The sequence below is a fragment of the Artibeus jamaicensis genome, unplaced genomic scaffold (assembly GCF_021234435.1).
Source record: "Artibeus jamaicensis isolate MK-2021 breed Jamaican fruit bat unplaced genomic scaffold, CSHL_Jam_final contig_700, whole genome shotgun sequence".
NCBI classification, from domain to species: Eukaryota; Metazoa; Chordata; class Mammalia; order Chiroptera; family Phyllostomidae; genus Artibeus; species Artibeus jamaicensis.
In genome coordinates this window covers 9,733,585-9,747,139 of record NW_026521930.1, presented here as the reverse complement: position 1 = coordinate 9,747,139, position 13,555 = coordinate 9,733,585, and the positions used below count along the sequence as shown (strand labels likewise).

The 13,555-nt window shown below is 61.4% G+C and overlaps 3 protein-coding genes across 18 annotated transcripts in view; 2 read left to right on the top strand and 1 right to left on the bottom strand.

Annotated features, from left to right (window-relative positions):
- Positions 1-8: 8 nt before the first annotated feature.
- Positions 9-1,366, top strand: MRPS34 (mitochondrial ribosomal protein S34). Its single transcript, XM_037157158.2, has 3 exons — positions 9-414; positions 568-610; positions 695-1,366. The coding sequence occupies exons 1-3, from the start codon at positions 94-96 to the stop codon at positions 985-987; spliced, it is 657 nt and encodes a 218-aa protein (XP_037013053.1). The 5' UTR covers positions 9-93; the 3' UTR covers positions 988-1,366.
- Positions 1,359-2,879, top strand: NME3 (NME/NM23 nucleoside diphosphate kinase 3). 6 transcript variants are annotated; one of them, XM_037157163.2, is made up of 5 exons: positions 1,359-1,794; positions 1,876-2,006; positions 2,103-2,204; positions 2,287-2,399; positions 2,510-2,879. In XM_037157163.2, exons 1-5 carry the CDS (start codon positions 1,359-1,361, stop codon positions 2,625-2,627), a joined length of 900 nt encoding a protein of 299 aa, XP_037013058.2. In that variant the 3' UTR covers positions 2,628-2,879. The 6 variants fall into 6 exon arrangements, with proteins under 6 accessions (XP_037013058.2, XP_037013057.2, XP_037013056.2 ...); XM_037157162.2 differs by having other exon boundaries at positions 1,876-2,018; XM_037157161.2 differs by having other exon boundaries at positions 1,876-2,204; positions 2,287-2,391.
- A 41-nt stretch (positions 2,880-2,920) lies between these two features.
- MAPK8IP3 (mitogen-activated protein kinase 8 interacting protein 3) overlaps positions 2,921-13,555 on the bottom strand; it is a 52,789-nt gene continuing 42,154 nt past the window's right edge. For 6 of the 11 annotated variants that reach the window (XM_053671746.1, XM_053671748.1, XM_037157151.2 and 3 more), the window contains 17 exons: positions 13,126-13,278; positions 12,155-12,236; positions 10,784-10,914; positions 10,135-10,191; positions 9,883-10,053; positions 8,994-9,120; positions 8,736-8,831; positions 8,433-8,591; positions 7,603-7,768; positions 7,103-7,285; positions 6,823-7,012; positions 6,603-6,722; positions 6,447-6,527; positions 6,294-6,361; positions 6,030-6,178; positions 5,422-5,593; positions 5,210-5,341 (listed from right to left, as the gene is read on the bottom strand). In XM_053671746.1, the coding sequence (XP_053527721.1) occupies positions 5,220-5,341; positions 5,422-5,593; positions 6,030-6,178; positions 6,294-6,361; positions 6,447-6,527; positions 6,603-6,722; positions 6,823-7,012; positions 7,103-7,285; positions 7,603-7,768; positions 8,433-8,591; positions 8,736-8,831; positions 8,994-9,120; positions 9,883-10,053; positions 10,135-10,191; positions 10,784-10,914; positions 12,155-12,236; positions 13,126-13,278 (2,227 nt within the window). In that variant the 3' untranslated portion in view covers positions 5,210-5,219. Of the gene's footprint in view, positions 4,380-4,454; positions 4,605-4,711; positions 4,892-5,013; positions 5,053-5,209; positions 5,342-5,421; positions 5,594-6,029; positions 6,179-6,293; positions 6,362-6,446; positions 6,528-6,602; positions 6,723-6,822; positions 7,013-7,102; positions 7,286-7,602; positions 7,769-8,432; positions 8,592-8,735; positions 8,832-8,993; positions 9,121-9,882; positions 10,054-10,134; positions 10,192-10,783; positions 10,915-12,154; positions 12,237-13,125; positions 13,279-13,555 lie in introns of those variants that run through there. The other 5 variants (XM_037157147.2, XM_037157148.2, XM_037157150.2 and 2 more) reach the window with 2 other exon arrangements.

Below are 13,555 nucleotides of genomic sequence, written 5' to 3'. Positions count from 1 at the left end.
CTTCACGGAGAACACCAGGCACTTCCGGCGGCGGGCCGGGCAGGCGAAGTGCGGCGGCTGCTTCCAGGAGGAGTACCCGGGCAGGGACAGACCATGGCGCGCAAGAAAGTGCGGCCGCGGCTAATCGCGGAGCTGGCCCGCAGGGTGCGGGCCTTCCGCGAGCAGCGGGACCGGCCGCGGGACTCACAACGCTTTTCCCTTGACTACGAGACTCTGACGCGGCCGCACTCCGGCCGCCGGCTGCCGGTGCGGGCCTGGGCCGACGTGCAGCGCGAGAGCCGCCTCCTGCAGCTGCTTGGCCGCCTCCCGTTCTTCGGCCTGGGCCGTCTCGTCACGCGCAAGTCCTGGCTGTGGCGGCACGACCAACCGTGCTACTGGCGCCTCACGCGTGTCCGGCCGGACTTCACGGCGCAGGTTCGTGCGCCGCTTGTTGCCTCCCGACTCCGGAGCAACGCGGGGCTGCACTGCTCACCCTACACGCGGCTTTGTGGGAAGGGTTCTCCTGCGTCCTGATCTCTGGGGGAAGGAAAGCTTTGTGAGCTTATTCCCTCCCAATTTGCTTTGCAGAACTTGGACCACGGTAAGGCCTGGGGTATCTTGACCTTCAAAGGTAAGGAGTCCGAGATGGGTGGGGTGGCTGTTGGCAACAGAGTGTGCCGCAAGTATGCAATACACCTCGTCCCTCTTTCCTCAGGAAAGACGGAAGACGAGCCCCGGGAGATCGAACAGGTCATGTACCACGACTGGCGGCTGGTGCCCAGGCATGAGGAGGAGGCCTTCACCAATTTCACGCCGGGGCCAGAGGACACTCAGCCCTCTGTGCCCTACCCTCCGCTGCTCCGGGCCATGATTCTAGCAGAGCGACAGAAAAATGGGGACAACAGCACCGAGGAGCCCATGCTGAATCTGGGGAGAATACGCATTGATCCCTGGGACTACCCTGCGAAACAAGAGGCAAAGAGTAAGGCTAAGGGCACTCCAGTCTAAAATGCCAGGACCGGCAGGCTGCCTGAAGGGTGTAAGGCAGTGAGCACCATTCTGATCAAACAAAGTATCTTTGGGTTACACCTGAATCCGTTCCCCGGATGCTGATTATCTTATCCGACCTCCGTGACTTGTTCGGAGACTGCACTGAACAAAGGTTGGCTCCAGACCCTGCACTTGTGCCTCCTCTGACCCTGTTGCCCAACACCCAGATCTCACCGAGGAGGCCCACAGGAGGCAGCTGCGGGGGAGGGGGGGGCCCCGAAAGCGGTGCTAGCGGGTGTGGAGCCCCAGCGCCCCAGGCACCTGTCGCTTCCCTTCCTATCAGTGCGTTGCCTCAACCAGAACTAAAGCTGAAACGCGAATAAAGACAAATGAAGCAGCCCGGGTTGTGGTTTCTTCGAGTTTGGGTCGGGAGACCGTGGCTGATGGGTTGCAGGAGTGTGGGGAGAAAAAAACTGACAACGTGGTGTATCTGGGTTGATGGACAGAGACAAGAGCGGATTGGGGGTGGCACAGATGTGGTCGTCACACGGAAACCTCCAGGCCCCCGAGGCCTCTGGGGTCCTGGGGTGGGCGTGGAGGACAGCCAGGGTTCACTTCCTCGCCTGCGTTCTCCCAGCTCCCGCCCTCCTGGACGCCTCCACTCCGGAAGGGGGGGGTGTCGGAAGGGGGGGTGTCGGGCCGCGGCCCCTTTAACCATAGGCCCCGCCTCCACCCCTCCCCCACCCAGTCTGCACTCAGCTCCAGCCCCTGCCGCCATCATGATCTGTTTGGTGCTGACCATCTTCGCTAACCTCTTCTCAGGGGGTAAGTAGCGCGGCCGGGTCCTGGGGCCAAGCTGGGTGGGGAGGGGCTGCAGTGGGACGTGCCACTTTCCCGGTCCCGCAGCCTACTCCGGGGTGCATGAGCGCACCTTCCTGGCCGTGAAGCCCGATGGCGTGCAGCGGAGGCTCGTAGGGGAGATCGTTCGGCGATTCGAAAGGAAGGGCTTCAAGCTGGTGGCTCTGAAACTGGTGCAGGTGAAGTTAGGGGTGAGAGTTTGCAGGAGGGTGCAGGGCGGGCTGTTGGGCGCGGGAGAGGGCGGTGCCTCGGAGCCGGACCCCCTCCCTCCTCAGGCCTCGGAGGAGCTGCTGCGAGAGCACTACGCCGAGCTGCGCGAGCGCCCCTTCTACGACCGACTGGTCAAGTACATGGGCTCGGGGCCGGTAGTAGCCATGGTGAGTGCAGGAGGGCGGGAGGCGCGCTGGACGGCACCCTGGACCCCGCTCCACAGACCCCTCTCCACAGATCTGTCCGTAGGTGTGGCAGGGGCTGGACGTTGTGAGCACCTCGCGGACGCTAATCGGGGCCACAGATCCAGCGAACGCCCTCCCCGGCACTGTCCGCGGGGATTTCTGTATCGAGGTCGGCAAGTAAGGCCGCCCCCCCCCCCCCCCCCAGACATTCTTATCCCCAGCCTCAACTACCCCAGCTGTGCATCGTGGGAGTCCTTCCAGTGCTTACTGGCGCTTTTCCTGCGCAGGAACGTGATTCATGGCAGCGACTCCGTGGAGAGCGCCCGCCGTGAGATCGCACTGTGGTTCCACCCTAACGAGCTCTTCTGCTGGGAGGACAGCGCCGAGCACTGGCTGTATGAGTAATGGGGCAGCGGGGCCAGTCCTCCTTAAGCGGCAGAGGACCCAACCCCAGGAGCCCAGGGCCTCTTGAGATAAATGTGCTGCTATAGGTTGGGGTTCACAGTGCTCCTCTAGGATCTCCAACAGGGAAGGTGGGTCTGCCCAAGCCTGGCATGCCGCAGTTTACAGGATGCCTGGAAATGCACCAGGGTGGGGAACCCTGGCACTCAGCTTGGTCCACTGTTTCTTTTTATAATAAACTGAAGAAAATCTGGAGCTCATGTTGGTTTGGGTCCAGGGACACAGAGGTACCGTGATAAGACATTTATTACATACAGAGCAGTTACATAGGTTTGCTTGCAGGGCCAAAGCCTGAGAAAAGTCACCCAGCCCCTTCCCCCAGCTGCACCCACCTGCATAACCCCCCAGTCATTCTTGGCCCTGTGGGAACAGACGAGGGACCTGACGTACGTCACAGTGGAGAGTGGCAGGGTGGTGGGGGGAATCCTGCAGCTGCATGTGAGTGCAGCGGTGTCTGGCTGGGCTGTGGGATGGCTGCCCGAGATCTGTGCTTCTCTGGTGGGAGGTGGGTGGGCAGCAGGGCCTGGGGCTGCCCTCATCAGTGCCTTTTGGAGCAGGAGTAAGGCCTGGGCAGGTGGAGAGGCAGCAGTCCAGGGCAGTACCCTTCAAAGCAGGCGAATGCATGCTCCTGGAGCTGGGTAGGTGGTCCCTGTCCTTAGCCCTTAGGGCCTCTGCTGCCAGCTTGTCAGTTGCCCTTGAGGGAGAAGGCCACACCACCAGCCCGAGGCACTTAGCGTGTCTTGGGAACTGGGCTCCTTGGAGACTGCTTGGGAGGCAGGCCCTGGATCCCCCATCTTCCCCCATCACCCTGAGGCTGAGCTTGCATCCCAATGGCCCCACCTTTATGATGAGGCCTAGGCCTGCCCTGACAGACTGAGAAATTCCACCCTAGGGGATTCCAGGGGGGACAGGACTGCAGGGCTTGCTTGCCCAGGACAGGGAGAGGGGACATGGGTCAATGAGGGCTCCGAGAGCCTGTCACACAGGACAATCAGGGGGCTTGGGCAGGATGGTGGCATCCGTCTTATCAAACAGCTGCCCCAGGGAGCCTGGATGCATGCTTTCGTGCCACTTCCTAGGTTGGAAGGGATGGGGCTGGGGGGGAATCCAGGGCAGGCTACTGGTTGGGCTGGCTCCCTTAGGGTCAGACCCCCACCCTCATGGACAGCAGGCAAAGGCAAGTGGGCCCTAGGTGGGAGAATATTTGGCAGACTGAAATCCCTGCTTCCTGTTCTGGGTGTCCTAGGAGTGAATGATGAGAACAGGGAGCCCAGGGTACACTTGAGAGCTACCTGGGGGCTGCTAATTCCAGAATTCTGGACCCTGGGCCAGGAACTGCTGGGGGAAAGGGTGTTCCCAAAGGCTGCCTCTCCCACCCACATCCCCCTGCCCAGCCAGACCTGCTTTGCTGCTTGCTGCCCCTGTCAGCTCCCAGGCCGGACCTAAGGTGAAAGCTGCAGGTTGAGAGGTTAGAGAGGGGCTGGTGGGCTGCCCCATGGGGCAGTCGTGGCAAGTGAGCAGGGCGTAGCGTATGTACAGGGTGATGTCAGGCAGGGGCAGTGCAGGCCGTGCCTCACTCAGGGGAGTAGGACACCTGCCACACGATGATGTGGCTGCGCTCGGCCTTGGACAGCATGGGCTTCACCTGGCTCATGTCTGCCGCGCTGTCCTCCGTCTCATCATCTTCTCCGTCACCTGGAAGGAGCAGGTGGCTGTGAGGGGCAGTCCCCACCCGGCAGTCCTTGGGGCCTGAAGGCAGCACCCACTCACCAATGCGGAAGTCAATGTAGCCCTCCCCACCGCTCAGCACCAGCACGTTCTTCAGCTTCTGGCCCTCAGCATCTGAGGCAGGGGCTGCGGGCCCAGGGCTTTCGGATGGGCTGTCCAGCACGCTGCCATTGAGAGTGGCCAACACGTTCCCTGTCATGGGGTACAGGGACCTTAGTCGGACCACCAGAGTACCCACGAAGGCTCCCAAAGGGAGGCCACAGGTGCTGCCCTGCAGGGACTGGGGCCAAGCCACTGACCTGGCACAGAGACAAAGAACTTGACGGCATCCCGGTGCCCATGGAAGCAGAGCTGGGCCTGGGCCATGGAGCAGTATGGGATGAAACTACTAGCCGATTTGTCAGTGCTATCGTCGCCGTACACGTGGATGACACCCCCGGGCCGGGCCCCCTCCCCAGACGTAGGAGATGTCTTGTTGGCTGGAGAGAGAGAGACAGAGTGCCTGGAGGGGCCAAGCCCAGCGACTGGGAGGTTTCTAGCAGGTGAGGGCAGAGGGTAGGGGGGCTTCTTTCTGAGAGCAGGAGCAGGCCTCTGGACTTACCTCGGAGCCCCAGGAGTTGGCCTCGGTGCAGAACCACAGCTGGGGGAGAGGAGAGGAAAGAAGCAGTCACAGGAGGGGCAGGCTGTGGGTGGCTGTGGCCACCACAGCCCAGTGTCCCGTGTGTGGCCTGGCAGAGCATGCCCGCCCCAGGACCCCGCCATGCACCCTTCAGCAGCTGCCATCATCACCTGTGCAGGTGTCTGGGGTCACTCACTCTCAGTCAGAGGGATAGAGATGACGACTCCATTGCCAGTGCCCACCCAGAGCCGGTTTCCCGCAATGAGCAGGGCAGTGATGCGCACGAAAGAGAAGCCCAGCTTGCCCGTGCCTGGGTGGGGGAGGAGGCGGGGTCAGCACTGCCTTGGCCCTCCTCTCGGCCCCACCAGGCCCAGCCCAACAGAGCCATACCCAGCATCTTGCTGACATAGGGCTCGATGTCAACGTCCTGCAGGTGCTGGTGGGTGTGGGCGTGGTATAGCCGCAGTGTGGAGTCCAAGCGGATGGACACCCACACCCCATCGCCGATCCACGCCAGCTGCCTCACCTGGCTCTCCCGCCGTGGGTGGGCATCAAATGACTTCTGCAAGGTCACAGCAACCCATCAACAGCGGCAGAGGAAAGGGAGCTGAACTCGCCATAGCCAAAGCTTCACCCTGATGTCCACCCAGCTCAATGCAGCCTTTGCTCCAGTGCCTGATTGGCTCCCACAGGTCTAGGCTCCTAGGAGGGCCCCAGCCAACCACCCCACACCATGAGCCTGCATCCAGGTGGCTGAGGGCAAGTGCATGGATCCCATGCAGGTGTCAACCTGACTTGTTTCAGAATGAAGCAGTAGGCGGGCTCCAGTTTGACGTTCACAGCCCAGCCGCCTTCTGCCTGCCTGTGACCTTGGACAAATAAGTCAGGTTTGTCCTGAGTGCAGTCCCTTTGACCGCAACATCTATTAGGTGTGTCGGGAGAAATGCTGGCAGCAAGAGCCCCTTTCCCTCCCTGAAGCCCCTGCCGCTGGCACTTGCCTCTATTTGCATGGTCTTGGGCTGGATGACGTGCACCTTGTTCTTATAGCCACACCAGACACGGTCGTACACAACTGCCATACAGCGGATGGAGTGGTGTGGGTGGCCCAGGTCCATGAGGTGATAGTTGCTCAGGTCCCACTGGCCATCTGCAGAGAGTCCACCATACCTGCTTGGGCCTGGCCAGGTCCCACAGTGGGGGCAGTTCATACACTGCCGGCACCATCAGGTGTCGCCCACCTGCCCACGACTGCTGGGCCTCACCTTCTCCTCGGTGGAAGATGGCTAGAGTCCCGTCTGCCAGAGCCACCAGCACTCGTCCTTTCACGTGCCTGGAGGGGAAGGTGGTGAGCCAGGCTCAGGCTGGGCCATCCCAGACCCCCTCCCAATGCCGGCCCTTGGCCAGGGGTCACGTACACCAGGCTCAACACCGAGTCCTTCAGCTTGATGGAGTGCAGACACGTCTTCCAGTTGGACACAGCTGAGTGCACATACAGCCTGTGGGAGGAGGCGGCGTAGGCGGGGGCTCACCCCAGGGGCCAGCCCCTACTCCTCCCCCGAAGCCCCACCTACCAGCCATTCTGGGCTCCCAGCCACATGGTGGGCAAGGCACTGCTGCTGGCCCCCTTGGGGTCTCCGCTGGGCTCCTGCTCGGGCTGCACACCGCTCGAGTTGGCCTCTGGCCCATTTTCACTGCAGGAAGGATGATGGTTCCAGGGCAGCCTGTGGAGACCCATCCCTGCCACCTCTGCCAGCCTACCCCTCCCGTCTCTGCCCATCTGAGAGAGCCCACCTGCCAGGCTGAGCACTCGGCGGTGGAGCAGGGGCCGGGTCGGTGAAGACATGCTCTGTGAGGGGCCCCGGCCGAACTGCAGCTGCCTCTGCCTCACTGGGCCCAGAGTCGGGAACCTCTGTGGCCTCCGTGGCCTCCTCTGTGGACTGAGATGGGTTGACCTTCCCATTGGCGACAGCAGCCACCTCCCCTGTGGGAGTGAGGGGTGAGCTTGGCTGGGCAGGCGGAGGAACAAGGGAGCAGAAAGAAGGCTGCGCCAGGGCTCAGACCCATGACTCACCCTGGCCCTTGTCCAGCACTGGGGTGTCCCCTCGGGAGGAGCAGCTGCTCAGCGGCACATTGCAGCGGGTGGCGCAGCCCACCAGGGTGATGCCAGCCAGCACTCCGTCTGCACCAGAGTCTTCGGGGTTCACATCGCTGTCCAAGAAGATCTCCCCTGGAGGGTAGTCACTGTCGCTGGCCGCTGCAAGACCACGCCCAGAGCTCATGTCCCCATGGGGTGCAAGGGAGGAAAGGGGGGTCACCTGCTGAGGCTGTCCCATTTACTTCTAGTCAAGTGAGCACCACACTGCATCTTCTGCATCTTTAAGACTAAGCAGGACGAGACCACCAGTGAGGCCCTCCTTGGACACGCCCCCACCAGCTCCTGTGTGTCCACAGCATGTGTCACAGAAGGCAGGTGCCGCTCTGCGAGTCTCCTTACCCAACATCCTAGGTGTCCTCTGAGCAGCGCGAACCCCACCCTCCTGAGCGCTGGCTCTGGTGTGGGGCAGCACTCACCGGGGATGCTGGAGATGCACAGGACGTGGGCGTTGCAGACGGTGAACTGATCCACAACGGTGCCTGGCTGGTTGGCATCAATGATCACCACTTTGCTGGTGGTCAGGGTGCTGGTGAGGATCCACACACGGCTAGAGGTGGCATCTGTCTCAGGAAGCTCCTTTGCCTGTCAGAGCACAGGAGACCGGGCAGGTGCCCAAGGGTGGGCACCTCCAGCAGCCACACAAGGTCCTGGGAGCCTCCTGGAATCTTTAGGATCTAGCCTTGCCCATGGCCTTAGGGGGCATGGCTGTCCTGTCCCAGGACCCAATACTGAGCACTCAGAACCGCACCTTGTGTCTGGACTGGTGGCATGGGCGGTCTCACCTGCGCAGGAGACCATGAGGTCCGAGCCTGAAGTCCCTGGCTCCCAAATCAAGCCAGAACATAAAATGAAGCCTTGGACTCCAAGTGTGAAGCCTTTTCTGCCTTACTTAGTCCTTCCACTGCTCCTCTGCAGGCAGTGAGATTTGCTCCTTGCAAGGAGAGTAGGTCCCAGAGGACCTGACCCCTTCAGCCCTACTGCCTGCTGAGTCTTGACCCCTCCGATCTTCCCCACCCACCACAACTCATAGCTCCTGGGTGCTGGCCCGGAACCAGAGGCAGCTCAGCCCCAGGCTTGCACTAGGGAGAGGAAGGGTACTTCAGATGAGCCCAGTCTTGGAGCACTGTCCCTAACTCTCCTCTATTTCTGTCACTACCACCCAGATTCTGGTGCTGAGCACAGGCTAAGCATGCGAACAAGAGCAGACACAGGCTAGATGGGCGCAGCTCCTTCCTGCCGCTCTGACCTTCTTCTTCTCCGGGGATGCGTGGTTGCTCTTGACCTCTCCTTCCACTTCCTGGTTGCAGGTCAAAGGGTCAGAGCCTGGCTCCAGCTTGACTCCATTCCCAGTGTGGTCCTCACTGGGTTTCCACCCACTCAAGTTGACACCTGCAGCGCACCACAGCTGAGAACAGGGACATGAAAGCTGCGGCAGCACACCTCGGGTGTGTGACAGAGCCTTCCCTGCCGTCCCAAACCTTCCTGGACCCAGTTTCTGGATGGGAACCTCTCCCTGCCTCACCCACTTCCCTGTCCTGCCACGCCTCACCTTCATGGTCGGATCTTTCTCCACCAGAGGGCGGCAGTACACAGGGACAGGCACGTTCTTCATCCGCGTGTCCTCCTGGCCGCCATTGGGACTCAGCTGCAACCATAGGCAGAGAAGCGCTGTGGGCACGAGGCCTGGGGTAGCTCAGGTGCACGGACAGTGGTTCGGCTACTCATCCCTCCAGAATCAGGGCTGATGTTGTGGATCTGCCCTGTGCCCCCACCCCGCCCTGCGCATGCGTATTGTGCCCCGCAGCACCTGCTTGTACTTGGCCGGCAGGCTCCAACCGCAGGCCTGCAGCCGCCCATCGTCGTTGCGCACGTGCTCGCGCACCTGGCGGTACTGCTCACGCTTCTGCTCCCGCCTGGCAGAGGAGGTGCAGTCGCTGGGTGAGAGGAAGGATGGGGTACTTCTCAGTCTTTGGTGACCCACAGGCCCACAGGCCTGCTCTGCAGGGAGCACACGATGCCCCTGGAACTCTCCGGTCTGAACTTGGCTGTCTTTTCCCAGCCACCGAGGTAGGGCTCCTACTGCCCCAGTTGGGCTGCCATTAAATGCGGGGGGTGGCTCTCCCAGCACTGGACTTGGAGACCATACCCAGCACGTGTCATCATCCAGGTTCCTGTTTTGCTGTCCCTGTCACTAAGGGCCAGCTGACAGAGACCTACAGTGCAGCTTCCCATCCCCCTGGGCGTTTCAGGGAAACTTCTACAGCTCTGACAGGGCACAGGATTCCCCAGTTCTGCCCTGGAGTCTGGATTTCTTGGTTTCAAAACAATGGAAAAAACAAATTACAAACAGGAAGAAACCCAGCCCTGCAGGAAAACTTCCTGTCAGCACCAAGTACCCTTGGGAAGGCCAGGTGTGCAGGGTCGGCTTGCTGCAGCGCCCACTGGGACTGAGACAGCCTGGGGAGAGTGCAAAGGGACAGCGAAGCCTCCCACCAGGGAGCAGAAGGGCGCAAAGTGTGTTAGGAGAGAAGTCATGGTCCTTGAGCCTCAGCCAGTGTCCTACTCTGGACTCCACACACAGCCCCAGAGCATGGAGGTGAGGCAGTTCCTGCTTCCGTGTCCCTGGGCCACACGGCCTGCCCAGCGCTGGCCAGGAGGGAGGTGCAGGGGAGGGGTGAAGGGGAAGGGACACTCACTCATCTGGGAAGAACTCCAGGGTCCGGCTGCCCGCTGAGATCTGGCACAGGGCATGGCTCCGGCGCTGACTGAAGCCAGCTGTAGTGGGCGACTTGTAATGGATGTTCACCGAGGGGTAGGACCGCTTGGCTGGAGGGGGGCTGGATGAGGAGCTGAAGAGGCGACTGAAGCTGCCGCAGAGGAATGAAAGGTGAGGAGTGGGCCTGGGATTAGCTTCCCTGCAGCCTCCTCACCGCAGCACCCCCACTCACAACTGCCAGATGGTGGACTTCTTCTTCTCCTGGACAGACGGGTGCTCTCGGGATGCTCTACAAGGGAGGCGCAGAGAAGGAGCCCAGCTAAGCCACTGCCCAGCCTGTCACTCACACCGCGCCCAACCGGCCCACTCCCCTCTGTCCCGCCCACTCCCCCTCTGCCCCGCCCACTCCCCTCTGCCCCGCCCACTTCCCTCTGACCCACCCACTGCCCAGCCCAACCGCCTTGGCCAGGCCTGGCCCCACCAATCTGACTAGGCCCCACTCTTCCTGGGTGCCCTCTCGCCTCCCTTGCAGAAGACCCTCACCCCGGACACACTGGGAACAGAGCAACAGAGTAGAGGGGGCCTGGGCAGAACTCCCCAGAGGGGCCCTGCCACACCAGCCCTAACGGTGCCCGCCCAGCTCTGGGCCAGTTGCCATTTCCCTGCCAGGCCAGGCAGGGCTGCAGCTGAGGCCTGGCTCTCCTGGCCCCCTGCAGGCTCCCACCTGAGAGCCCCCTCACCTTCCCAATCCTCCTAGAAAAGAAGGAGGCGGCTGGGGTAGAGATCAGCCTCAACACCCACTGCCAGGACCTCTTGCCATGAGCATGCCTCACAGACAGGAGCACATCTCTGAGACCCCACGGGCAGCCTTGAGGGCCCACCTGATCATCTCAGTCCACCGCACGGCCTCCTGAAGCTCCATCAGCCGCTCCTTGTACTGGTTGCGCTCCATAAGCACACGGGCCATCTCCACCCTCGTGAAGCGGCGGCGCTGTGCCATGGGGATCTTGTCCTGCAGAGAAGAGAGAAGAGGCACAGCTATTCAGCCAGTGAAGGACCAACTGGCAGGTCAGTCCAGTGCCCTCCGAGGCCAGGTCACACCTAGATTCCTCTCGGGCTGGCCTCCAGGTGTGGGTGAATCCAGGTGTGGATTCCCATAGACTCAGGCAAATGGGTGTGGAAGGTGTGGGCAGGGGGATGGTAGCCACTGAAGTCTACACGCCAACGGTGCCACCTTCTTTCCAGAAGGTCACCGGATACACTTGAAGGGCACAACAGTGACTTTTCCCGTAAGCCCCTGGACACCGGCAATCCCAAAGGCCTTCAGTGAAACTACCAGGTAGGACTGGCCCAAGGTGACACTGCAGGAAGAGGCTCAGGGAGGACAGTCCAGTGGGCAAAGGAAGCTGAGTGCTGGAAGTCCTGGTGGATCTGCAAGGGGTCTGCTGTCAGCAACTTCTGTGGCAAGGCCAAGTCTACTCTGTGAAGTCATGTCCTTGGTGGCCACAGGGATAAGGGGGCCCAGGAGGGAACTACCAGGTGAGTGGGCGCATGCACCCTCCCCATGTGGCCCCACCCCATGCAGCCCAGGCCCCACACAAATGGGCAGCTCCATTGCCACGTTGGAGGGGCCTGGGGGAACTTAAGGATTCATCTGCAACTTTGTTTCTCTCCTAGAGCAATTGGAGTGAAGTGCTGCACAGGAATAGCTACTGTTTCCTGAGTGCCTGCCTACATCCTGATGGGAGCATCATATGAGTAGGAAATTAACAGCTAGTGAGTGGTTAGGTCCAAAATTCACCTGGGGTGAAGACCCGTGACTGCCTCATTCAGGTAGTACAGGTAGCACAGGGGCAGACTTTCCTCAGAACATCCCATGCACCTCAGAGTGGAGGTGAGGACAGATGAGTGGACTGAGGGCCTCACAGCACCTCAACTACTAGGGACAGTGGCGACTGACACTATTTCTGCAGCCTGCTCTGCAAATTGGAGTGTAGGGGGCAGCGGCTGTGCTGCACGGGCAGGGAAACCCTGCTTGAGGCTGTGCAAAATGCATCCACTAGGACCGGGGGCTGAGGAGGAACTGTTCTGACTTCATGACATCCCGAGGTGGGGGGAGGACGAGGACGCTGCTAGGTGTGGTTGTCATTCAGGTCAGGTGAGGGGCCCAGAGGCCCAGAAGAACAAGTGCACCCCTGGTAGCCCGCCCACTGCCATCCCCCCATGCCCCACATGTTAATAGTGGAATATACCAATTCTGTACAGAGATAGCTGCTTACATCCTCCCCCTCTTCTTTGGGTTCACGGCGAGCTGTGATGGCCTCGGACTTCACTCTGCAGGACGAGAAGGAAGCCAGGTAGCGTAAGGGTCCCCTGAGCGCCGGCCCACAGACTGTCCCACCTCTGAGCTGTGCTCAGGACTCTTCCCTCAGGTTCTACGCCCCGAGAACCGGTGCCAGTGCCCTGAAGCCCACGCATCTGTCCGAGCTGCTGCGGCCAAGGAACAGGGCCTCCCCCAAGCAGCCAGGTGCTGATGAGAAAAGCAGAGCCAGCTATGCTTCAGGGCTGGATGGAACCGTGCGGGCTTCAGGAAAGCCTAGAGCAGGTCCGGCTCCCACTCTCACAAACCCCGCACAGGCGCCCCTGCCTGGGGCCCCCCTCTCACACTTCCCCTTTCCCATCACCTCTGTGGGAGAGTGGGGTGAGGACCAGGCTGAAAGAAACACTGCCGGGAAGTGCAGGCTGCTGGGGAGGAGACCCCAGAGCTTCCCAAACAGGCTGCAGGCTGCACCTTGGTGGGTCAGGGCTGGGGAGCACCAGGTGGAGGACGGCCGGCCCTCAATCCTCCCTTTCCTCCTCCGGGGTGAATGTAATGGGGTGAGAGCAGCAGGGAGGCCCAGCTCGGCCACTGGGGGAAAGGCACCAAAGATGGGACTGCCATCCCTCGTGTGGGATTCCAGCCAGGAAGGAAATGAGAGGGACAGGCTGATGGACAACTCAGGAGCCAGGTGGGTGGAGTGGAGCATGGGATGCACCTGAAAGAGGACGGGGGGGGGGGTGCTGAAGCGAGCACGCAGAGTGGGCTGCGTTGGGACGGGACGACCTCTGGGGTGTCGCCGGCAGAAGAGAGATGGGACCGAGCAGGCTGGGTGGGTGTCTCACTCTGTCCCCCTCGCTGCCGACCCTTGTCCCTCCCGCGAGCCCCGCCCCCAGCCCTGCTCACCTCCTCAGCTCCTCCTCCAGGTCCTTGATGCGGCTCTCCAGCCTCAGTTTGGCTTGTCTGGCAGCTTCTAAATCCCCCTTCAGCACCTCCTGCTCCCCAGACAGCTGGTCCACTTTGGCAATGAGGTCGTTCTTCACCACGTTCAGAGCATTTCTTTGAAAAGGCAGAAAGACCGGAGCCTCGTGTGAGCCAGCTGAACATCCTACGATGGGAGCTGCAGAGGGGTCCACCTGCACTTGTGTGTCTGAGAAGGCAGCCCCTGGTCCAGAATGTGGCTGCGGGCGGTTACCACATGCCCCCGTTAAAGTGACCACCGTGCGGAGGAGTAGGGGGCTCAGCCCTGCGCCCCCAGGTCCTCCTTTGGGGCTGCCCTCTGGGCTCGGCTGGCACAGTTGTCACGGGGAGGCCCTGGCAGGGGGCTATCTCAGCA